Source organism: Antedon bifida, chromosome 1 (genome assembly GCF_963402885.1).
Source record: "Antedon bifida chromosome 1, ecAntBifi1.1, whole genome shotgun sequence".
Lineage (NCBI taxonomy): Eukaryota > Metazoa > Echinodermata > Crinoidea > Comatulida > Antedonidae > Antedon > Antedon bifida.
Window position 1 is genome coordinate 9,148,962 of NC_136226.1, and position 26,023 is coordinate 9,174,984.

At 32.9% G+C, this 26,023-nt stretch overlaps 4 protein-coding genes across 4 annotated transcripts; 1 reads left to right on the forward strand and 3 right to left on the reverse strand.

Moving 5' to 3' along the window:
- Positions 1-1,840: 1,840 nt before the first annotated feature.
- LOC144841139 (transmembrane emp24 domain-containing protein 3-like) lies at positions 1,841-6,536 on the reverse strand. The gene is made up of 4 exons (XM_078697345.1): positions 6,455-6,536; positions 6,190-6,355; positions 5,609-5,857; positions 1,841-3,786 (listed from the first exon to the last, which is right to left on the reverse strand). Exons 2-4 carry the CDS (start codon positions 6,343-6,345, stop codon positions 3,550-3,552), a joined length of 642 nt encoding a protein of 213 aa, XP_078553471.1. The 5' UTR covers positions 6,346-6,355; positions 6,455-6,536; the 3' UTR covers positions 1,841-3,549.
- Positions 6,537-7,553: 1,017 nt separating this feature from the next.
- LOC144853655 (proteasome subunit beta type-4-like) lies at positions 7,554-11,379 on the forward strand. The gene is made up of 7 exons (XM_078711409.1): positions 7,554-7,712; positions 8,099-8,305; positions 8,413-8,559; positions 8,759-8,840; positions 8,988-9,104; positions 9,791-9,879; positions 10,201-11,379. The coding sequence occupies exons 1-7, from the start codon at positions 7,594-7,596 to the stop codon at positions 10,211-10,213; spliced, it is 774 nt and encodes a 257-aa protein (XP_078567535.1). The 5' UTR covers positions 7,554-7,593; the 3' UTR covers positions 10,214-11,379.
- Positions 11,380-12,290: 911 nt separating this feature from the next.
- On the reverse strand, positions 12,291-18,681 carry LOC144834476 (uncharacterized). The gene is made up of 5 exons (XM_078689284.1): positions 18,648-18,681; positions 18,168-18,394; positions 17,308-17,451; positions 13,634-16,951; positions 12,291-12,887 (listed from the first exon to the last, which is right to left on the reverse strand). The coding sequence occupies exons 1-5, from the start codon at positions 18,679-18,681 to the stop codon at positions 12,672-12,674; spliced, it is 3,939 nt and encodes a 1,312-aa protein (XP_078545410.1). The 3' UTR covers positions 12,291-12,671.
- Position 18,682: 1 nt separating this feature from the next.
- Positions 18,683-25,711, reverse strand: LOC144853662 (uncharacterized). The gene is made up of 3 exons (XM_078711423.1): positions 25,522-25,711; positions 21,119-21,206; positions 18,683-18,991 (listed from the first exon to the last, which is right to left on the reverse strand). The coding sequence occupies exons 2-3, from the start codon at positions 21,189-21,191 to the stop codon at positions 18,708-18,710; spliced, it is 357 nt and encodes a 118-aa protein (XP_078567549.1). The 5' UTR covers positions 21,192-21,206; positions 25,522-25,711; the 3' UTR covers positions 18,683-18,707.
- Between the last annotated feature and the right edge of the window lie 312 nt (positions 25,712-26,023).

The following is a 26,023-nucleotide window of genomic DNA, read 5'->3' on the forward strand; positions in this document are numbered from 1 at the left end:
TTACTTGAAGACGTGAAATGCTTTTAATTCGACACACCAAAAACAACATTTAGTCGGATAAAACAAATTAAAATATTAAACACGTTTTATGAACATAATATAAATTTAATTCCAGTGAATAATTCTAATAAATAAAAACCGAAATTATTTCAATCGGCAATTATTATATACCAACACAGAACAAAAGGATGATGTCTAGTTTGGGGAAGGGAGTAAGGAGAAAACAATTATACTACTTCATCTTGTATACCGGTATGTGTACACAATGGCGGTACATCATGTATTTAAGCTTGATTACCACTTTGACAAGACGTAAGAGCGTAAGCGCAACACAAGTGAGTTGACCAATCACAAGCGACAGTTCGATTGATTAATCGCTTGTGATTGGTCAAATTATTAGCATTGCGCACGCGGGAATCAAGCTTTAGAAAACGATACGGTCAAAAAAATCGACCACCGTTTTCTGGAGACTTCACACTACTTAACATTGTAGGTTTATTTCAAAGAAAGGCACTGTGATAAACATGTGCACATCATACATTTTGAAAGATTTGAAACAAGACAAAAAGACAAATCAAACATCGCATTTTTAAAGCTTAACGTATTTATACAAAAATGCATTTTAATAATTAATTATTTAATTAACTATACTATTTGAGATTTCAAAATACACATAATTTATACAATTCCCTATTTACCAAAAAACATGTAGAATTACGCGACATAAAACATACCTAATCTTGACCAATGTTCTTGTTTTCAAAAGACATTTAAGCAAATCAATAAAACAAAACCTAGGCCTATATGAGCAAACTTTAATATGATTTCATACTCTCAATTGCATGAATAAAAAATAATCTAAGATATTCTTATTATTAATGTTGGCCATATTTACTGCGTTATTAAGATGGATATGGGGTACTGTAGGTTAGATCACGATGGTCGTTTAGCGACAAAATAATATCGACGTTAGGACAAAATATGCAATTTAGTAATTATTTTATTATAATTCAATCATTACAATCCAGGACAAACATCTTTTTTTAAGCTCTATATCAAAAGCAGGCCTAAGTGACAAATCTTAGTTGTATATCTTGTTTTCGTATCTCTCGGACTATTATATACAATCTCGTAAGATTGATTGCCAATATACTATATAGTACTAATCAAATACTAAATGAATCCGGTCCAGGATGGGTGCTTACGTATTGTAAAACACACCACCATGATACTTGAAATAAAGATGTACCGTACATATTCATTTTATGAACGAAAATATCTCACTTCTCCCGTCATGTTTTATAGTGATTAGGTACAGTAATGTAATAAGATTTAGTGTACAAATTCGTCTAGTCCCGCTGGAAATCCTGCAAGCTTTTATTTAATATCATGGCTTAAAATTATGTAAAACAATAATTCATTTATAACTATTACAAATCAATATTCCAAAATAGTAGTACTGAGATATTTCCTAATTTGGGAAATAATCAACTAGAAGAGAAGAAAGTCATTAAACGTTATTACAACAACAAGATTTCAAATGGGTTACGGTTGTAAATTCAGATATTGCGATCATGGGTTCGAGTCCCAAACGAGACAATTCACAGACCAGACCCAATTTGATGTTAACTAGAGTGACTCTATTGTTTTTACAAATTAGAAAATAATTCCTTTCATTGAGATAAACTTTTATAAACACGAAATAAACCTTGTTAAATGCAATGTTTTCTAAAGATCCTAAAATCAACGCGATGACCAGAGCCATATATATATATATATGGCTCTGCTTATGACCATTTGTACATCTATGTGGAGTAAGACACGAAGACAAAGTCCAAATTTCAGAGACACCAACCAATAACAGGTTACATATATTATACTCTTGACAATATTGACTAAAACCTACTAATAATAACCTGTTATTTTGTACAGTACATACTCAAAATAATATGCATGCTCAAATATTACTGTGTGGTGAGTATTGTTAATAATTTGGTATACAATAAAGTATATTTTACAACCCTTTATAAATGAAGTTCTGCCAATTTTATGTTTCACCTTGTTCCTACTTTATTAGTATGTACATTTTTAATAATTAGAATTTGAAAAGACAAACTATAAAGTGTCATCTACACGCACATTATATTTGGTTTTACAATTATTTAAAGAAACTAAAACAAAAATAAATTTAGCAATAAAAAAAATATGTTCATTTTTAAAAACATATCACCTATTCAATGTTTACTTTATGTGTATAAATATAAAATTAATGGGACTAATTTATTTTTTTCCAGACAAATCTCACACATTTAATACTTCTTCACACAATAAAGTACAAAACTCTGAACAATTACAAAACAGAACCAGTTTTAAAGATAATTGAAAAAAAAAACATTACACTTGTAAAAAAAATTGTACACGTTTACCACACACCAATCAAGTTCCAAAACACAGCTTGAATGAGGACTACGAATCTGATAAATTTATTTCAATCCTACCCACACATAAATAAAATACTCTTATTATTGAGGGCAGTATACTTTTTCATACATAAATTAGGAGTAAGAATGTTTTTTAAAACTTTGAAAATTTACTAAAAAAAAAAAAAAAAAAAATTTTTTTTTTCAATTGGGATTATGAATTAGACCAGTCACTTGTCAAATTAATTTTGAGTAACAATGAAATAAAGGCGATAATAGCTTGTACTGTTTTTTTATATAACATTCTATTTCCCTTGTAAATTGATGACTTTTCATTCCATAGATAGCATTATGTACTGTTAAATATCCCAAACCTTTCTCCTAACATAACATCAATATGGTTTTTTCTTAATGATAAACAAATTAATTACAGATTTTATACAGTTTTAAAGGCAAAGTTTTAGTGTTGTAAATATCCCAATGAAAAAATGCCATCTACTATGTTATTGTTGAGCAACACATTTATGTTGCATGTTTAAGCAAAGTATTCAACGAAAAAGCCCATCACCATCTGACATGAAATTACTGTAACTCTTAAAAAGCTATTCAAAATATATCCCCTTCTAATATTCCAACAATTTTCATCTATGAAACGAATTTTGTATACAGTATAATGTATAGTTATACAGCTTTGGTGGTCTAATTACATTCTTAAAATAATATGTTTACAGGCCCATGGCAGATTGCTTTAGATTTATTCCTTAATGATATAGGATCTCATAGACATGAAATTAATTTAAAATAAGTTATAGTGTTAAGTTTTTATAATAATAAAAAAGAACTGTGTAAATTGTGAAGCTGAAGACGTGAAGTAACTGGTCTAAGAAAATAAGGACCTTTCGAATTGCGACGACCGACGACCTAACTAGGTCAGGTCAATCGATGTGTCTGTCATCGTCTGGACCTAGAAACGATCAAAACTGTGTCAAGGTGGAGAGCGAGAATTTACGTCCCAATATCCCCGCAAACGCACAATGAATTAACATGACCTGGCCGTCGCAACTCAAAATTTCCCAAATAAACAAACACAAGTGTACAAAAACAGTGCTAAGTGTTAACAAAATAAAATCTATGTTTTCCCACTACCTGCACCAGGTCTTTTATCCGTGAAAAAACTTCTAAGAACAATTACTTGACCAATTCCTACAAACAAGATTGCGCAAAACTCTGCTATAGACCACCATTGTACTCGGTTGTTGACGAGCTCTGCGTGTGCACGGTCGTGCGCTTCACGTAACCTACCATGCGTTTGGTAACTTATGATTGATTTTAATGACTCATGTATCATTACACATGAAGCTTCAAGCTGAAAAAAAAAAAAAATTATGTATGAAAAAGAGGTAAATGTATGAAGGAAAGTTAACAGACCGTGACAGAAGCACAACACATGCTTTCAATTTTTTGAGCTAGCTAGCTTTCTGTCCAGAATTGGAAGTTTTTGTACAATACAGTATGTACTGTACAAAGCCAAGTAAAAATAGATTGATAAAGCATAAGTATCAATCATTTTTCATACTTGGATACCCCACACATATATACAGTATTTATTGTTTTGTTGCATAGAAGGAAAGGAAGGTCCTAGTCATATAAGCTATTTAGCTTGTTAACCGACCCATTACCATAAAGCAAGTAAGTATTAAAAACCAAGACTTGAGTCTAAGAAATGGGCAGAGAATAAATTTGTATTCAATAACGAACAATAGAAAACAATCTACCTAGCTCCACATACGTGTACAATGAATATTGTTTTAATATATTTTCAATATAAAATTTTAAATAAAATAATTGCAACAAATGAACAATTATTTAAAATGAATATAAAAGAAACTTCAATGTGCTCATTTGGAGATGGTCAAATCGAAACCATTCAGCATTTGTTCTGTAATTGTCCAATAGTAAAAAGGATATGGAACCTCCTCCAGGAAAAAATTTCAGAAAAAACTGGAGTGCAATTTATTTTTAGTAAAGAGAGCATAATTTTCGGATACCAAGATGCGCATCAGTTTTTTAATTTAAAAGCCATTAATGCAATTATTCTAATTGTAAAATCATGTATTTATAAATGTAAACTAGTTAAATGTAAGCCAACTATCAAAATGGTTATGAATGAGTTAAAAAGGTTTTATGAAACGGAAAAATTTATTTATCATCAAAATTTTGAGGACAGTATTTTTAATACAAAATGGATACAATTCGAAACATTTATAAATCAAATATGAAATTGTTAGAGATTAGAATAATTTTTATGAACCATTATTTAATTTATTAGATGGATATCTTTGTTGTTTTTGTTTGCTTTCAATTTTAATTTTTTATTTGATTATGTTTTTCCTTTGTAATGTATTATATGATGATGAAATAAAAAAAAAAAAAAAAAAAAAAAAAAAAAAAAAGACTTGAGTCTATTAACCCTTTTCACAAGTAGCAAAACAGAGTTTACACCATACAGAACACCAGTGTTGACGCCCCATAGTTTTACAGGCCATGTAATTCATCTACTGTATTACAATTTTACACATTTCAATCAATCATTATGATGTTTTTGTTTCCAACAAATGATGTGAATGAGTACGTAGACTTGACATTAATAGCTATTGTAAACACTTCATGAATCTTATTAATCCACTTATCAACACTAAATCTGTGCTTTAGAAAAGCACACAGCTTGCAGAATCTTATGAATATTAATTAGACACATGGTACACAATAGCAAATAGCAAAAAACCACATCATTTAAATTAAAATATGTTAATTACAAAATAGTGTGTGTGTATTTCTTTTGATTATTTATTAGTAACTGAATATTCATTAGTAACTGTAGAGCTGCAGTGTTTTGACATATGGTTATTTTCTAATACAACAGTACATAAGTATATTAAAATTTAAATAAATAAATAATAATTAAATTTAACATTATTATTTAAAAAAATGAAACATTAAAATATTTTAAATTCAGTAAAATGAAACTACATAGAGTACTGTACATAAAGATGTCTAATTAAATATTGAATATATTTTTGAATATTATGCAAAAGAAAATGTTAGACTAATTTTAGATTCAAAACACAATGTTATTATATCATGATTATAATATAATTGTCTGATCTTATTGAACGTTGTAAACTTACCTGTGTTAATGCACTAGCTTGGGCTCCTATCTTGCCGGTAAGCGGTTGTTCATCTCCGGCATAGAAATCAAAATAAACTGTTTTATGTGCAAATGTTGAAAATTCATTGCTAAAGCAGAATTTGTAAACCCCTTTAACAGTAGTGGTCCACGTGTATGTGTCATACTGTTTCTTCTTCTCTTTATACAGGATTTGAGCGCCTGGACCCTCAAGGGTTACATCGACATCATAGTGACCACCAGTTACAACCTAAATCAACAATAGAAATCAGTTTATTTATGGATAAAAATATAACAATAACATTTATTGAATTTAGACACAAATTATTTTAGATATTCTCTAGTCTAGGCATAAATAATTCTTCATGAAATAACACATACATACAATGTTCTATACTATTGTTAGCCATTATCTATATTTTAATCTGCAATAAATACAAACGAACAAATGGAAAGTCTTAGTTAGTCAGGTAGGAAGTTTATTTATTGAAATATTTGTTGATATTTTTTAATTGATCCATATTTCATATTTGACCGATCCGTACTTTCCTAACGAATAGATGTTACTACTGAACATCATACCTGGTATTCTAATGTCGTTTTTATGTTCTTGTCAACCTCTTCGTAAAAACATTGCTTAGCGTTATCGGACAGCTCAAACGTAAGCTCCGTCGCCCGGACTTGGCTGGCTGACAGCAGCCAAACGCTAAACACCACACACAGCCTACAAACCCACATCTGTTTTTGTCTGTTTAAAACAAAATATAAAGCAAATCACAATATTGCAAACATATTCAAATAATGCATGTTTTATATAGATTAAACTAAACGTAAATTTTATGCTTACTTGTTTCAAAATCAAATAAAAATGTGTAAAATACTGTTAATCAACGTGGCAGCAACACAAATAATCAACCGGCAAAGAAGGGTCAATGAATTCTCCGGATGCGAGCGCCCTCAATATCTATACAGTGCTTCTAAAAAAAAACAAGGATAACCATCGAAATCGATCGATAGACATCGATCGCCACCACCAAAGCATTTTTTTGATTCGATAATAATATACTGTATTAGGAATAGCTATGAAATATAAAGCCTCTTCCATGGTTATTTATTGGATAGTATACTTGTGTGTCACAGTGTATGCATAGATAGGGGGATGTACAGTATTGATAGGCACTCCAGCTATATGATACCATCTTTACTCCATGATGATACACTGACTAAATTATCGTTGTGAATCAGTTTTTGTACTAGATAAAATACTTGTTAGAGCAATGAGTTTTCAAAGTTCTTGTTTTGTCCTAGGGCCACCACCAACGTACATCACTGCCGACGTAGTCGCGGCCAAGAACCGACACTCGATAAAATATCTAAAAGTATCGATAGTTATCGATCAATTTTGTAACTTGAATATAATAATATGTTTAGTAAAATATATACTGTAAGTTACACATTATTCTTCGTCGATATTTGACTGTTTTTTTTCTCTTAAAAACTGTAGACCCTACTATTGATAACTTTAAATTGTGTATATTAATTTTTTTCTTTTTGGAGTAATTAAATACACATTATAATTATAAGTTCGCTATTCTTCTGAAACAATCCTCATTTGATGATTGAACAAACTAATAACATTTTAGTTGCATCAATAATACCAATCAAAAAGCAGACAATGTATTTATATGCTACACAAAAACAGACAATAAGTTTCGTTCGCAGTGCCACAGATACCATGTTGATGATACACATTTTACAAAAGTAAACAAGCAAAACCTTAATTTAATAACAAAATTGTCTTTTTAAATTTAAAAACATATCTTATTGGAATCTATGGCAAGCAAAACTATCATGTTATGTTCAGTGGTGGTTCAGGGAACCAGTCATCAAAAGCGCGCTCTGTGTGTGTGTTGTGCCGGCGGCATGCATCATATCATCTCCAATCCACCAACAAACAAACTTTCAATCCTCAACAAAAATTACAACATGGCGTTTTGCGGTGGAATTGATACACAATTATGGAAAAATGGACCCACACCAGGGGCCTTTTACAATTTTCCAGGTGGGAAAAGTGCCGTGCATGATGATCCTGCTAAATATACATTGTAAGTTCTGTACTATTTTTCTTAATATACGTATGCTTCATTGAATTAATATAGTGTAGGCTAGGCCTACCACGGTTTAGTTTTGTTGAGTGAGTCAGCATTGTTAGTGGGAATCGAATAGGGAGACGAAAGGTTGCACTAAGAAAGACACTTCGTCCACCTGGCCTAGCCGTAGCTAATTTTACAAGAAGGCTCAGCTAGTTGTATGGAAAAGTCTAGGCCTAGTTTAACGCAGTTGATGTGATGATTTAGCCTAGCTTACTATACAAAATATAGGTTGGCCTATTTTTTTTTTTAAATAGGTCTATTTACTTTTTTTTTGGGGGAATTTTGAAGAGAATTGATTTCCGTTTTTGAAATTTTTTCTATTCATTTTTGTTTTTCAGATCGCCAATAGTGACCGGCTCATCAGTACTTGGAATGAAGTTTAATGGTGGAGTACTGATAGCAGCTGATATGTTAGGATCCTACGGCTCTTTAGCAAGATTCCGTAACATATCTAGAATCACAACGGTGGGAAACAATACAGTTTTGGGTGCTGGAGGCGACTATGCAGATTTTCAGTACCTGAAGGAGAGGCTAGAACAGAATATGTATGTTTATTGTTAAAATAAATATTGAAATACTGATAAAAAATATTAATTACAAAGCTTTTCATGTTCACCAACTCATTTTTAAACTTTGTTTGTTTTAATTACAGCATTTATAATGAATGTTTAAATGACGGTCATGAATACACACCAGCTGCGATATTTTCTTGGCTGACCCGTGTTATGTACTACAGAAGGTCACAGTTCAACCCCCTATGGAATACAGTAATAGTTGGTGGCGTTCACAATGGGGAATCGTAAGTCCTTTTTAAATCGTTAATATACTGTCGAATTTTAAAGTTTGAAAATTTAGATGGTATTGTTCCAACTACAGTATGAACAACATCAATAATAAAATAAAACCAGTTTCAATTTATTTAATATCCATGACATATGGATCTGCATCCTCTTGTTGAAATAAATGAATGAACATTCACTTTTTATGTTTTACAACAGTTTCCTAGGCTACGTTGATAAGATTGGTACAGCATATGAAAGTGACACAGCAGCCTGTGGATTTGGAGCATATATCGCATTGGTAAGTATTTAAATTCTTTTTGTACTTCTGTTAAACTGGAAAAAACAATCTTTAAGCACCAGACTTGTATTACTGTTATTCTCTGTATGTTAAAATTCCTGTTGTTTTGTTTATTAAAGTGCAATGATTTATCTATTGTTTTTTTAGCCAATGATGCGAGATGCAGCTGAGAAAAATCCTAACATGTCCGAGGCAGAAGCAAAAGCAGTCCTAGAGAGATGTTTACGAGTGTTATTCTACAGAGATGCAAGATCATTTAACAAAGTAAGTATTCTACATAACTAGAAATGGAATAAACAGATTGAGAATAGGAACAAATTTAGTTATTCCCTGACATGATCTGTACTGTATATCTGTAAAGTGTCAATCAATTTTACAGTTTCAGAGCCTTTGAAACACAAATTAACTGTGCATTTTAGTACATGATAGAAAATAGTGTTAACAAGAAGGGCACTCGGAGAGACCAATTCTCCGCCTAGGCATACAGTATGAATATAGAATCATGTGTTCCCATACAGCTATCAAACCATCCGTTAAAAAATCTGTTATGAAAATCGGGAAATAACTTTTTGAGTAATCCTGCTAACTAACAAATATAGAAAGAAACATTCACACCCTATTGACCTCATAACCTCTCACCATTCTGGCGGATGAATAATGGTGTTCTTTATACTGCGAAGTCACAATTTCTGTGTGTGTAATACTGATAATTTTAGTTGTGTTGGCAATTTGAACACAGGAAGTACTAGGCATAAAAGGGAATCCCCTTTCTATGTACACTCCGGTCGCTCACACTACCTCGGCAACGTTAGAGGAACACAGCTATTTTCTGAATGATTGTTTGAGTGGAGCCACACCTTTCTTCGTCCAGTACTAATAGCTGCAGATACTTCTGGGCTTGGACTAGCCTACCTTTTTGAGAAATATGAATCAATTTGTATTATTTTTAGTTTGAAATCGCAGTTGTAACAGCTGAGGGCGCAAGGATCGAAAAGCCAGCGTCTGCATCTACAAATTGGGAGATAGCACACATGGTCGAGTACGTTCATTTTCATTAATTTTTATTGTAAAATAATTATTTAATCACAAAACTGTACAATAAGCATCTTCTAAACAAAATAAATACTGTAGAAAAATGTAATCTACATATTTTGGAAAGTATCCATCCATTTTAGTTTAAAATCATTTTCAAACTTTATACTAAAATCATTTAAAAACAGTTTTTTAGAAATAATAATAAAATAAAAATGATAAATAACGACTTTAATGTTAAATAATTAATGCATAACAATTAAAGTAAACTGCCAGAAAATGTACATAAATTTAATTATTTATAATGTTTTGTTTTTTATTTCTCCAGAGGACATGAATGAGTTAAATCACCTGTGAACATATGTAAATTAGGAGCTAACACTATTCTCAAATAAACTGAAGACCAGCCTAACAAGAACTATATATTTACTATGAAACAATACAATAGTTCATAAAGTACAGTAATAGAAAATAAACCAATGTTCAAAATACTATAAAGCATTTAGTCTTGTTACTGTTAAGTAAAGAGTAGTGATCATTTATTTTAGGGCGGTAGGCAAAGGAGTAATTTAACAGACCGTGATAAGTTGAACATCACAGTCAAATCTGATTTGTCTCTAGCGTCCTGAATAAAAGGTTTGCTAATATTTCGACTATTACCACTTTTTATCAGTCTTTTCTTGTAATGACATTACTTTTTATTGCATTGTTAATAATATCTTCAAAACTGAGGATTAATGGGGAAACTAAGCAATTGCAATGTTTGTATTACTCTTTTAAATACATCTCGTAAAATTTGTAGTGTCACCCATCCCATGTAACTTAAGTATACAACTGAAAATAAATGAGTGTTCTCCCGAAGCAGTTTTTGCCAACAAGATTTACCAGAATAAATTGGCTCCATTTAAAATGGTGTCAAGATATAATATAAACTAGAAACTATTCTAATAGTGGTAGGCTAGGCTTAAACATTAATAAATAAAACAAGAGAAAACATAGAGTATACAGTACTTATATTCAATTTGATTAATAAAAAGTACAATTATGCATTCACCCTACAGTAAATTAGAGTAGATAGGCCTACATCTATCTTATGATTAACTAGAAGTCAGTACCTCGATTGCTTGTCCGGAATGTATTTCTACATTTAGACAACACAATATTCGCATAGTCAATGTAAGTAATCCCAACAACAATAATTACATCAATGTTTGCATAATCTAAACATTCTCTACTCAAAATTATTCACTGTAAAAAGCAATTTCTATCTGACGATAGCAGCATGTAAATTGACGTAAAACAAAAGGCGGGATAAAAGAAAGAGGAAATGTTTGTTAAATCGCGCTCATCTTTTTGTCGTTAACAGCAGTCTTATGATCATAGTTTAATTCCTATCTTAAGTTAATTACTCCCAAGACATCTCATTTGTATATTACAGATTATTTGTTGTTGCATATTTTGTATTCCCTGCATTCATGTTTAATAAATTCAGAATAATCGCGTTCAATGTGTGTAATGTTGTATTAATCTTACTAGAGTAGAAACTCCATTGAGGCTCCCCTATTAAGGACACTGTGACCAGGGAAGAGTTCACTCTTGCTTGGTGACACGAACGGGAAAAAGATATATTATAACATTGTTTTTTGTTTTGTTTATGAATGTTGTCTGGCATGTAAGTACTTTACATTTAAATGGTTACCAAACTGACAAGCACCCGCTTCTTTTGGTATAGTATTGAATATTATAAATGCGATTGTGAATAAACAGGAATTATAACAGTAGGCCTAAACACTACGGCAAATTCAGGGGAGACCCTTACTAAGAGAACACATAACAAATTATTAATACAAAAATTGTCACAAATGTAAATATCGAAAGTCAATGCCTGTTTCAGTTGAGTTAGTAAATCCTCCATTTGTCTTAATTTTGTGTTTATCAAGAAAAAAAGCGGTCCACGAAAGCGTATCCGGATATTCACCCCCTGGACATTTACCCCCCGGAAAACTACCCCCCGGACAACCACCACCTGGGCAACTACCCCCTTAGGACAACTACCCATTTAGGACAACTACCCCCGGACAAATACCCCCCGGACAACTACCCCCTTAGGACAACAACCCCCTTAGGACAACTACCCCCTGGACAACTACCCCCCGGACAATTACCCCCTAGGAACAACCTGACTCTGCAACAGTGTATAATAGGTAGTTGACCGGGGGGTAGTTATCCTAAGGGGGTAGTTGTCCTAAGGGGGTGGTTGTCCGGGGGGGTTGTTATCCTAAGGGGGTAGTTGTCCTAAGGGGGTAGTTGTCCGGGGAGTAGTTGTCCGGGGGGTAGTTGTCCTAAGGGGGTAGTTGTCCGGGTGGTAAACATCCGGGGGGTAACTGTCTAGGGGGTAGGTGTCCTAGAACCCCATGAAAGTTGTAGAGATTTTTATTTGGAGGGAAACGTTTTATAATTGCATTCGGAAAATGTTGCGAGACTCTTAACATTTTTATTTCCATTACTACAGTACCACTCTAGTCTAGTATTTTCATCTTTTTTTTCATTATAAAATATCAAAATTATACTATTTAGTGTAATTCGTTAATATTTTACATAATTCAACATAACTAATATATCAAAAAATGATAATTAAATATTAATAGCATCATTTGCATTCATTTATCATTAACACCATAAAATCATTTTAATCGCCACATATACTGCAAATAATATGAAAACCATCATTAGTTATGGTAGTAACAGTAATAATAGTTTACAAATGTATTTTAGATTAGAGTTTATCTTAATGGCAGCTCAGTGTTCTATGGCAACAATAAATGGACTATTGGACACATGTTGCTCTGACCACTTGACGGAAATGACGTAGAAACCTGGCATATTTACTTCGTATAAAATTTCGTAAAGATTGTCCCCCGTAAATACAACGTTTGTCTCCGTTACCGAATGACGTTGCGGTCCACGAATTGTAACGGACAAATATCCACCTTTTGAAGCTTGCGATGTCTCCACCTACAAAAACAAAATCCCATTTTAATTTCAGTTTATAATAATTGTTGGCTTTGATATTCTAAGCATTGGTAATCATGTTGTCTTGGTTACGGTTACATTACTTTAGTTTGAGTAATAACATTATTTTAAGCACACGCACTTTATGATAATTTTATTTAATTAAAGTACCGGCATTGTCAAATACAGTATTTACCATGACTATTTTTCATAATTATCTTATTTTGCGCTGACCAATTACTACATTGTACCGTGCAGAGAAGGCATCCACATGTTCAATGTGTTTAAATAGCGTGTCAAGTCATTATGTCTTGATTTTTTTTCTTATTTCATTCGCTTTATGTATTGTTATTAAACACATGTAAGTGGTGTTCACGGGCACTATAGTTAAGCGTGCATTAACTCCGATAGAGCATGAAACAAGACTGAGTGTCTTTGAAAGGACGTACAGTACGCTGGTGGGTTAATAGTAGGCCTACATTGCACCACCCTTGGAAAGGAAATGCACCATTTTTCTTTTTTTCAAACAAGGGGTTACGAGACATTCAAGCATAGAAACACTCGATAGTACAATCTTGGTTGTGAGGTGGTTTTCACCGAAGATTTAAAACTCCCTGATGCCCAAACCAGTTTTGAAATAGCATACAGTCGTTCAAACACATTCTTTACTCAACTTAATTTCAGTCGTAAAGTGTACCTCAATTCCAAGCTACAAACAAGTTTAATATTAACTAGATTTTAATACTAACCTGAAAGTTATTCTTCATGTTTACATATCCTTCCGTTAGACCAACACCAAATGCTCTGCATCCGGGATACTGTCTTTTAGGGCAACTAAAGTCACTGCTGCTAAACGAACTTGATTCGTCGCATCGGTGACGTCGACGTAGATTTGGACAATGGCAGCAACTTTCTCCGAAGCTATTTGCAGATCTGCATGACATGGTGTCACTAGCATGGACAGCTCTATACCTATCATTATAACTACTGTTATCACTTCTGGGCAATGAATAGTTTGGACTATGATAACGCTCAAATTCCTCTTGCATAACATGACGGTGATTTTGAACATCTTCAAATTCAAGGCCGACATTTTGTATCCACTCCTGAAAAGGATAGACGGGAAGCTGAAAGGAATTATTCTTGTCTGTTTGTTGTACACCTGGTAGATCTAAGGACATGTCAAGATCAAGAACTGATTCGTCTGTATCTAATGATGACTCATCCGCATCCATATTACTGATGTCTGCTTCGTTAGATGAGCATACAAGAGGAGAGAATATCGAGACTGGCGACAAACAATCAGTTAGATCTTGGTGCGCCTCTATTTTATCAAGTACTGAAATTGGTGTATTAATAATACTATTAAAGATGGTATCAGATGGTGTTTGGATTGTACTTTCAGTAACTAAACCTACAGAAACAGCCTCTGTAGGACTATTTGTATGGTTTTCACCATTCATTGTCGTGTTTGCAGTGCCATTGATCATCTGTGATGAAGGTAAAGTTCCATTTTCAGAACTGTGAATGTCCTCCACTGAAGTCCGACTTTCACTTTTCACAAAAGAAGCACTGTTTTCTGTTTTTATTTTAACTTCCGTTGCAAGTACATCCATGCTGTTGCTTGTACATTGTGAACCTGTAGGTGGTATACCTGCAGTCGTCTCCACTAAAACCGAAGAATCTGGACTTTTATTGTTGCCACTTAGTGCATGTTCATCAGAGAACCCACTATCAAATGTCGTTTGCCTTAATCCAAGTCGACGCTTTGGTCGTTTCAACCTTTCAACTTCTGGCTTTCTGTGGCCTAGCAGGTCACTGTCATTTGATGGTGAGTGGGTGTTTTTTAAAGCCTGGCCTTCCTTTGGATGTGTTTCTGAGTTTGATTGCTTTCCTTCATCAAACGATTGTCTGTATCTGGACATATAGCCCCAGCCAGTAGCTTTCCTTATTGAGTCCGATGTGCATTGTGTGCCTTTGTCATGAGTAGACTTACTGCGGCTGCTGCGGCGTACAAGCCGTGTGTTGCTCTGTGTAGCTCGAGTGCTTGTTGAACTAGAATTTAATGTCAATTTTTGGTGTGTCTTATTATTCTCCGACTTGCATTCATCTCTTTTAGCATCTGATGGTTCTTTGGATGGAACCTGAACTATATTGGTTCTTTCAGATTCAGTCAGATCGCTACTTGCTTTGTTCCCAGAGATGTTTGGTTGAGATATACTATTTTCGTTTGGAATTCTATGTATATTTGTTGTGCTTTCAATTGAATTCGATGCTTTTTCAACTGTTTGATTTCCTTGAGGAGGAGAGGTGCCGAGATCGTCTGTTTCAGATAGCGAAGCAGTTTGTACCACTGCTTTAGCATGTTTAGAGGGTTTTGAATGTTCCGGATCAGAAAAGTCTTCAGATGGTCTATCACTCACTAGAGGAGGAGAGGTGCCGAGATCATCTGTTTCAGATAGCGAAGCAGTTTGTACCACTGCTTTAGCATGTTTAGAGGGTTTTGAATGTTCCGGATCAGAAAAGTCTTCAGATGGTGTATCACTCACTAGAGGAGGAGAGGTGCCGAGATCATCTGTTTCAGATAGCGAAGCAGTTTGTACCACTGCCTTAGCATGTTTAGAGGGCTTTGAATGTTCCCGATCAGGAAAGTCTTCAGATGGTCTATCAATCGTAGGTAGCTGCCATGTTGGTCTATAATGTTTAAATGTTGGGATACTACGTTCGAGGGCGCAATCATCGATCGATATACTGGATTCCAAGGATGTGTCATATTGACTACTTCGGGCATATGCACATTCAGAATTAGTATATTTTGTAATAACATGCATCGGCAGACCATTTTCCTTGGGAATCATTTCAATATGATCGTTAGTTAATGTTTTTGTTTCATTTAAAATATATGTTTCTTTGCTCTCGTTTGTTGTTTGTTGATCCATGTCTTCTGTAGCCATCGTTTTAGTATCTCTTTGATTACTTATAGAGCACACATTGAGTTGTTGGCTATTAAGAGATGGGGGAGTTATTTCATCTCTTGTACTACTCTCGTCATTCTTAACAATACTTTCTGAATCTGGTATTTGTAAGGTACTAATTTTTCCTACACTGGCACCTGTTTTATGCACAACGTCGCACATATTTCTAGATTTAACTTGAATAATCTCTTTCGTAATTTCATAATAAACTCGACCAATCAGTTGTTTCGATAAACGATCGGCAAATTTGCCATACTTATCTTCGCTGCCTGCTGTCTGTTTACTGCCATGCCTTGGTCCTCCAGCAGAACGCTTTGAGTCCTTAGATGAAACAACACTTTTTTGTGCTGATAATGATTTTGAAGCGTACCGAATTTCTTTATCTCCAGAAGGGCACTTAATAATCTTTCTGATTATTTTCCCTCGACGTCCGTTTGTGTTCTTCACACTTTTGCCAAAGATTGAACCACTTCTACTAATAGGGGATTTTACAGAGTTACGATGATCATTGGATGACACTGATTGTGATCTTGGCTGATCTTCCAAAATATCCGACTCAAGATTAGATTGTCTAAACAGAGATTGTCGTCTTCCAGATTTTACTGGAGTGTTGCCTGTGGGTGCTGACGTCATGTTTTGCTTATGATTGTCTGTGTTAAATGATACCCTTTTAGACCCGGTTTCCGATTTAGATGCACTGTTCAATCTAGGCTCTTTAACAGTGGCACTGAAGGGACTATTTTTTATATGTTCTCCGCCCCATGTTATATTAATTGCGTAGGTCCCAACATTACATGGTGTGTATATCACCTGATATTCTCCTTCTTTTATCTCCTCATAATCAAAAAATATAAATCTATTATCTTTGTCTGGTTCATCTTTTTCACCCGATATTTTTCGTGATGATGTTTGTGCGCGATCAACCTGAGCGTGATTTATTTTACGTTTGCAGTATTCGCCGTTTGGACCTGAGATTTCAACGTAGATGTTTTTCCAAATAAATGCGTCCGCGTGCACGTTGAATTTTGTGCGTTTTCCTTCAATGGCAACAACAAGTCCACTTCCGGTTGCCCTGCACTCTTTATCGTTTACCTTTATAGTAATCGAAAAAAAAGAAGAAAAGGTTAGTATTCGATTGATGTTATTTATGCAGAAATGTTAAATCGAATTGACCCCATACTGTGTAGATTAAAGATTTAAGAAATTGTCACTGGTCCATTTAAAAAGAATAACAATACACTTTTCTTGGATCAGAATCAGAATAATTATATTAATCTCCAAGCTCAGAGTTAAAACAATTAAAATATTAAAATATGGATAATTTAAACAATAAAAATACAATGAATCTACAGCACACATTAAAATGATAGATCTAGGCCTATTTATAACTTTTAATTAACTCTATTGTCTTTAAACGTTAATAGCTAACAGGACTACACAATACAAACCTGTATGGTCTCTTCCAATTTTAACATAATTCGTTCTGGTTCTTTCACGGGGATTACACTAGCATACTGTATCATCTGTAAATAGCCTATCATTATGTTCTCTTGTATTTTACGTGGGTTGGACATCTGTTCTGGTGTCATCGGCTGTAAAATTGATAGGTGAATCAATTTTAAAACTATTAACGAACTGCAAATACACAGTAATTACATTCTACATTCATTACAAAGTATTAAATAATATATCTCAATATATATGTATGTATAACCAGACGATCTATCAAAAGATCCATCCACTCACAATAACATCTTCACTATGCATTATTCAGGCCAAGTACGTCTAATAATATATTTGTTTTTCAGTTGTAAATGTATATGAAATTAAATACATCCTGCATAAATGATATACAAATCGTATGTGACGTAAGAGGTAGACAGCGCATTTATATTGTCTCAAAAAACATGAACAATAAAGATGAATTAAAATTGAATTCAGAATAGGCCATTTTGTAGTTTCAAGATATTCAATTTCTCAGTGGAAACAACGAACAAAAATAATGATTTTACTTTTAAAATCTATTATGTGACATTAAAATGGCCCATTCGTTCAACAACAAAAAAGTTTTACATTTTTGTCAGGGGGACGTTATATCTTTAAAGACATGATGAAAATGATATGACCTTTGTACCGTAATGTGGATACAAGAAGAACAAGTCTTCTTGGACAAGGACTTGAAATTGGAGGTCCAATGTACAAGTATCACATACATGCCTATTTGTTTATATTTTGAACTTTGTATTAGAGCTTTCAGATGAATTCTAAGGTGCACTTGTCCTAATATTAATATGTTTTATAGACTCACCTCAGCGATACCTAATGCTTTAGCAACTAGACGCATGCCTAGTCGGCAATTATTGGCCATATATTCCGGGTTTAGTAGATCGTATCTTGGGCAAGTGTCCGGTACCACTGCATCAATAAGAGCGCATATCGCAATTCCATTTGACCAGCAGTTGGAAAAATCATCGATGCAAAACGTAGGTAGTTTATCTGAGATCCAATAGAGAAGTCGCTTTTTTTGACCGGATTCTAAAGAATGATTGAAAAAAAATGATGATTTAGCATCAATAGTTAAATGACTATCGACTTTAAGATGAAGACAAATTTAGACGTAGACGTTGGTTATAGGAATTTATCAATATACCGGTGCAGCATTTATCAATATACCGGTGCAGCATTTATCAATATACCGGTGTCGCATTTATCAATATACCGGTGACGCATTTATCAATATACCGGTGCCGCATTTATCAATATACCGGTGCAGCATTTATCAATATACCGGTGCAGCATTTATCAATATACCGGTGCCGCATTTATCAATATACCGGTGCCGAATTTATCAATATACCGGTGCCGCATTTACCTTTGACAATAGAAACTTACCGCCAATAAAATACAAACGGCATCGTTCAATTAATGACGGTTGATACTTAATCGTAGCTCCATAGTCATAGCGCTTTAAACGATAAGGCTTTGGTTTCCATAAAGACTTAAAGATACGATATAACCAGTAGAATATGTTGACATAATACAAAAGGCCCACCAGTAACCATACCAGCCATGTGTACATCTTCTTTAACCCATTCATCAGGTTTGTCTTTATTATCTTCCCAGCATTGATTCCTAAAACAAAAACCGGTGAATCAATCAAATCATTTTTAAAATTAAAAATAAATTGTCGACAACAAACTTCGACAACATTAACAATTAGTAGTAAGAACAATAAATAATAAAGATGAATTTAGATTCTTTCTTAAATAAAACAAAAAGCTGGAAGCAAGTATACAAGTGACCGACCGAGAGACCTTATTGAGACTCTAGATACCGAAGATTATAATCTGACGAAGAGGCTACCAAATATAAATAATATATAACACCAAGATAACAACAATTTAGGCATATCGGAAGAGGCTTTTATATCGCGCGTGTTAAACTTTGTGACTAACGTAATAATGACGTATTTATGGTATTATTTACTATCATTTAAGATAAACAATCTCCTATTGAATGGCTATTTTTAGTGAAAACTGTGTGTATCTATGCATGGAGGTATAGAATTAGATCTAATTTTATACCTCCATGATCTATGTAAATGATTGAAGATATTGTGTTTTACGTAAATCAAAGGAACACTAAAATAACGGATTTAATTAATACGTATTTTTTGTTGCATCGTTTTTATTCTAAATTTATGAAAAGATAGCTTGATTTTTTTTACGTTATATATTAGGCCATTTTCCATGATTAGGCTTTATTTGAATACTGTAGTGTGAATGATTAGCAATGGTTTTGTGGTGATGATTACATGAATAATCTCCATCTCATGCATAATTACATTAAACATGCGTGTGTGTTCTTTTATTTGCTTTAATTACCGTCATCTAATACTAAGTTAGAAGCACCCACTACCACACAATTACAAATGATTGACTTTGTTGATTAGTAGATGTACGTAGCTTAAGTATTAATCAATAGCAACAATAACACCAAGACGTGTTATTGAACGGATATAAATATGAAGTAGATATATCGCAAAAACAAACAATTCGTTAATTATTCATTCATAAATGTAAATTAAGTATGATAATAACATTTGTATAACCTTTCAATACATATTATTTTCAATATATTTTAAATACATTAAAATGTATTTAAAACTATACTTTGCTCAGGAGAGTTCACCCATGTGGTGCATTTTGCTCAATAGCATGGTGTACTTTAACGCTTATGTTTAAAATCATTGTGCTGTTCAATTCAAAACGAAATCTATTTTGGTATATGATAAAAAAAATTCAGATTGCATGGGGGGCGTGTGGAGGATGCATATCTTCTACTATAACATTACCCCATAATATGAAAACATTTTAAATAATCAGGGCGTGTCCGTAATTTGGTTTATTAATAATTAAGTACCTGCTAATTAGTTTCAACCCTAGAAAGTAAGCCTAGTTAGGTTATTATCAACACATTAACTTTATATATTACTGTATATTCATTTTAGTATAGTTGTTTTTATTTAAATACTCTTTATTTTCATTAAAAAATCCAATGATTTTAAGACCAACGCCGTTTAGTACAGAATTAACAATGGCATGGGTCTCTCTCATCACAAGCTGGATTACCACATCATCTTTGTTTAAATAAAGTATTTAATTTGCTAAGCCTCATCCTGGCCACTATACAGATTTATATTAAAGCCATAATATTGACTGTAATTAGCACCACTGGAAAACGTTTTGTGTACTAAAGTAATTTTACCATGTCCACTTATGTGCACTAAAAGGTTTTTGTTAACGAGCATTGTATTACTAGGGGTAATATTGTTTTAAATGTATTACATCTTCAGACTCTTTCTTTAAAGTGAATAATTTAGAATAGAACAAACACACCAACAACTGAAAACTCGAAGATGTTCTGGTTTACAAATTATGATGGGACAGTAGCCTAAGATCGATATATTTAGGATTTTGCACACCAACGGAGTGGTATTTGATATCCATGCACGAAGGATGCTAATATTAATCATATATTAAAACAACAATTAAGACTTGTTATGAAAACATTAATAACATGAAAAATAATTTCTGTAATTTTAAGAATAGTTGTTAACTGCACCTGATTCTCGACGGTTTTAAGTCCAGAGACAGTAAAGAGCACATTCAGTTGCTTGTATTCCACATGGGTCAGTGTTTATATACCACTTGCATGTACTATTTGTATACAGTAAATAATAATATTCAAACCACCTACCGTGTAAGGTTGTGTCTGATGAGACAGTGGCCCTAGAGAACTGATCGCCCGACCGTCTCATAGTATCTCGCATCGTACACTTTTAGGCCTACACAAAACAAAAAACATTCGAATTAACTTTTTTTTTATTTTGACTATAATGATAGAAAATCAATCGCTTCCCTTATGCAACTTATATACACATCCCGCCTACGTCATAATACAGCTAACAATAACATTGATTGATGTGTGGGAATTGAAGTTCAGCTAATAATATTGAGATATTTTTTTGTATAATTGAAATGAAATATGTTATTGCGTCATATCTTTCATGGTGTAAGTCCAGCTGTATGTAAATTAATCATACGGGTAAACAAACGTGTTTACTTTAATTTCTAACCTCTTGTACTGTACACGGTTTGGGACGTCTGATTCTAGCAGGTACACGTCACAGACAAAATAAGAAAGTACTATATTTATAATAAAGCTCAGTTGAATTCAATCAAAAAACACTTGATACACTTTGTTCACATTATGACGGAAACAAGGACGTACGCGCAACGCAACTAGTTTGACAAATCATTCCGCAATGAAATAATAGTATGAACCAAGTTTTAGATAAAGTGAATAATACTGCCATGTTGACGATAAAAACCTTACGATACAAATTTTGTTTTCGTGTTTCTAATTTTCTCTATTTCTGGTATTTTATAAATAGGCCTACATAATTACTGAGCATTATGTATGATGTAATTGGTAAAAATATTAATTTCTCTTTGGTATAAAATACATTACAGTATTGTGTTTTTGTTGTACGTCAGATAGGTCTAATTACATCTACATTACAACACAATAGCATGATGAATAAATGATTATACAAGCTAATGCATACTGAATTAATTACCTTGTATAGGCATAATATTTAGTAGAGTTTTGACTTAGTATTAGTAAAAAGATAAATATTTTGGCACATATGGCGTTTCATACGTATACTACTTGAGCTTGTATTTTTAGAAAAAAATCGATGCGTTGACTGGTGGACTAACATAAAAAGACAATAAATACAGACTTGGGGCAAGTCTAAATATTTAGCTACCATGCTTGGAAGTTTCAGTTTCATAATATTCTGCGTCCAAACCCATTCATGACACTGCATAAACCTTCTTCATTGGTTTAAAAAATCACTTGGCGCGCGTCTACAAATATATAATATCCTATCAGTAGGCCTATTTGTACGCGCCCGATTTTTCGCACTATGCCACTCGAAATGCCATGTCGAAATGTGAGATCATGATGGTGATAAATATAACGATGATAATAATTATTCTCCTGATAAACATTTTTATTTAGACAGAACTCATCCGTAGCAGAGAAGTACTTAGCTTAGTTAAATAATATTTATTGGGTCATATATATATTTATTAATAATTATAAAATTATCCACGTTTTAATATTTTGCTTTTTTGTATATATACAGTTATTTCTCGTAAAATCGATAAAATAAAGGTTGCTTATTAAACAAAATAATGAAAACATGCTTTAAATTGCTTTTCAGTCCTATTACTAATCAGTCCTCCTGACTATCCTAACAAAGGAAAAGCATTACCTTATTAGCTATACACTGCAGCGGCACTAATTGCCATGACAACCAATATAATAACCGTATGAAAACTAATCGTTGCTCTGTGTTTTGCCATTGAATGTAATACAACAAGAATGATTGGTTTATGTAGAACATTTGATCCAGTATTTTAATACATAATAGGCCATCATAATAATTACATTGCGTGTTTTATAGTCGGAGTAGACCCATAAAGCACACTGCATTAACCTGTTGCTTTTATAGTGTAATATGTTAAGTTGTGAAATTAACGATTTTCGCATTATCTTTCACGCATTGTTATCACCTTATGAATGATATTAAGATTGATTGATGTTTTAATACAGTAATGACGAGTATGTATACAAAATCATTGTACAAAATTCAAATGTGATTGGCTGCCTAGGGAATGTTGTTCCACGGGTAAGATTAGGTGTTAAAGTTCATTCTCCGGACACAAATTTCTTGTTGTGAGTTTGTCTAACATCAGTGACATAAGAAAGCATAAAATGATACAAAATAAGATTTGAGAGAATGATGATTTAAGACATGCCTATTTAGATGTAGGGCCTATAACTGACTATAGTAATCTTCTGTGGGACAAAATGAACATGTATAACTGTAACCCCACTGCTGATTCTCGGCACTGTATCTAATTTCTACAGTAAAGTAGGTAAATCCTGTAACACAGCGTCACACGCCAAGACTTATAAAACAATTTACACTTATATAATTTTAGAGATGCGGAGTATACAAAGAATCGCGGGCGTACGGGTATTACATAATTAGTGATAATTGTTTGATGACGTAACGTACTACATAATAATGACAATTCACAGCATTTTCTTTAAAAAATTCAATGTATACAATACAATAACGTAGGCCTAACACTAACAGTTTTCATAAATTACATTTATAGACCGATAAACCTCTTATATGTTGTTCATCATGTCTCATTTAATTCCATTGTAATTCAGACGAAATAAATCAAATCTTTAATGACTACAGCTCTGTAGATTCTATGATTGTGCTCATTTTTATACAGTTCATCGGTGTTTTACTCTTGTTCATGTTACACAGTTACGTAAATTGTGTTTACATAAGGAAATACTCGATTATAGTATTTCATCAGTTCAAATATAACATAAACAACGGCTTTTTATCGACCACTTGCTTGAAAATAGGTAATTAGTATTATTATAGTCAGTTTATTTGTTTGTTATGCTTATTATATTATTATTATATTATTGTAATATTATAATGTCCGGTAGGCCTAAATGTCAAAGCGCGAGATATAACTGATAAAGTTTCATCATTTACATCATTTCCGTCATCTATTATCAACGTCATCACCATCACCAAAAACACCTTCATATTCCCATCTTAATTATCCACTCTCCTCCTCAATCATCACCAAAACAATATGACCTTGTTTATTTTATGACGAATTTTTTTTAGTCATTTTAGATTTTTTTACGGAGGCCTATACAGAGAATCGGGTGCCGGACTTCATAAGAAACTACTAAGTACCTCTTGCACTTTCTAATTGTCGCCGACATTGCCATTATGTAAATGTGAATTTAAATGTAAATTTATAATGTAAATTTGAATTAAAATGTAAATGTGTTATGTTTACATGACAAAAATCGTCATTTATGCAATTTATTCTAAATGTCTTTGATTTTTACGGAATTGTGTTATAAATAAATAAAGTGATCAATTATTATTATTTACATCCATGTGGAGGCCGCATAATGAGCCACTTGACATCGAGATTTTAACCTTCATACTTTTATTTTTTACTGCATGGCTTTGTCAACATTATCTGACATCATAATCAATATCAATGACATCATTATCAGACAATCAATCAACAAGTGTATTCAAAGAGCCTCTTAATTGATTCATCAAATCAATCAACATTTTATTTCCTTCAAATTAAATTTTAAAGTGTTACGTCTTATTTCATTAGTGTTTGGTGTTTTTTTTTGTTTTGCAAGGAGGTAAAATCAATTAAAAATGTTGAGACTGTCATTCAAACTATCTTAAAAACACACACGGCAGCACACACGCAACCCAAAAGAATACGGTACATCGGTGGCTAATTGTTTTATTTGTATTTTCTTTTAATCCCCCTAGGACTCCTTAAAGGGCGAAGCTAATCATGAAGGTAAACAATAGCGTTATAATATTTCCATATTGTTTGTTGGATTTTACATGGAGGAAAAAAATTTTTCCTCCATGGATTTTAAAACATGTTGGGCTGGGATGATCAAATCTTAATGTTGAGTGGGAGGTTGCCTAATAGCAGGCCGTCCTTATCTTTACCTATATCTATATATCAAAATAGTTATTTTTTTATGTTTTTTAAGCAATAAATTACTTTCCTTCTCTGATTGTCCTAAATTTAGTTAATTTCATGTATAGTATGAAACGATATATCTTATAATTGTTTCTTCTCGGATTGTCCTAAAGTTCGAGTTCATTTGTAAAGTATGAAACGATATATATTATTATAATTGTTTTTATAACTACCACGTATGTCTGGTCAAATGCATTATTAATAAAAATCATTACTGTTTATTGCTGATTGTATTACCTATTATACAGTAAACATATATTGAATGATAATAGAAACAGGGCCTAATAATAATACAGTAATAATAATGAGAATTCAAATCGATCGTATTCATTCAACCATCATGGCTCGGTAACAATAGACGATGTTCTTTATTGAAAATTATCGCAGAATTGATTGGCATCACTTGTTGTTATATTATACAGTATTAATTGTTCCGTAAACCTAACGTTAAATTCACCTTACCTGTAATCGATCGCAATGGTATAACCTCCTTAGATTCCTTTAAAGATATTATTTTTCTTGGGTAGACGAAGCGGTAGCTCTGTAGGCCCTAACATCTTATTCACTATTGTTCCCGCCATTGAGTGGTTGGTAATTTTCACTGACATCTTAATAGTTTACATTGTCTTCGCATTGTGTGATATTACAAAAGGATTGAATCTTCATGGTTGGTGTGGGCAGTGTGTGAGGGCGTAAATGCAATAGTTAGTTTCTTCTGAATCAAAGGGCAATCAGTCGTACGTTTTCGTTAATGAAATTTATTAATAAACAATTATTTGTAAAAACAATATTCTGTAAGTTTAAACACAGTGGAGGAGTGGGGGAAGGGGGTGTAGTAGTACTACTATGTAGGGGAAGGAGGGGGTGGTTGAGTGTCATGAGAAATGACTTTTTTCTTTCCAAAATTTGCCTTTTATTTCGGAGTAGCGCAAGACCTGCACCATTTATTCATATAAAAAAAACG

Coding starts and splice junctions, on each gene's coding strand:
- LOC144853662 (XM_078711423.1), bottom strand. CDS start 21,191: ATGCGAGATACTATGAGACGGTCGGGCGATCAGTTCTCTAGGGCCACT. Junction 18,992..21,118: donor ATCAGACACAACCTTACACG/GTAGGTGGTTTG, acceptor TTTTTGTTTTAG/GAATCAATGCTGGGAAGATA.
- LOC144853655 (XM_078711409.1), top strand. CDS start 7,594: ATGGCGTTTTGCGGTGGAATTGATACACAATTATGGAAAAATGGACCC. Junction 7,713..8,098: donor GATCCTGCTAAATATACATT/GTAAGTTCTGTA, acceptor TTTGTTTTTCAG/ATCGCCAATAGTGACCGGCT. Junction 9,105..9,790: donor ATGCAAGATCATTTAACAAA/GTAAGTATTCTA, acceptor TATTATTTTTAG/TTTGAAATCGCAGTTGTAAC.
- LOC144834476 (XM_078689284.1), bottom strand. CDS start 18,681: ATGCGGCACCGGTATATTGATAAATGCTGCACCG. Junction 18,395..18,647: donor TATTGATAAATGCTGCACCG/GTATATTGATAA, acceptor ATCATTCTTTAG/AATCCGGTCAAAAAAAGCGA. Junction 12,888..13,633: donor ACATGAAGAATAACTTTCAG/GTTAGTATTAAA, acceptor TTGTTTTTGTAG/GTGGAGACATCGCAAGCTTC.
- LOC144841139 (XM_078697345.1), bottom strand. CDS start 6,345: ATGTGGGTTTGTAGGCTGTGTGTGGTGTTTAGCGTTTGGCTGCTGTCA. Junction 5,858..6,189: donor AAACGACATTAGAATACCAG/GTATGATGTTCA, acceptor TTGTTGATTTAG/GTTGTAACTGGTGGTCACTA. Junction 3,787..5,608: donor AAGCTAGTGCATTAACACAG/GTAAGTTTACAA, acceptor TTTTTTTTTCAG/CTTGAAGCTTCATGTGTAAT.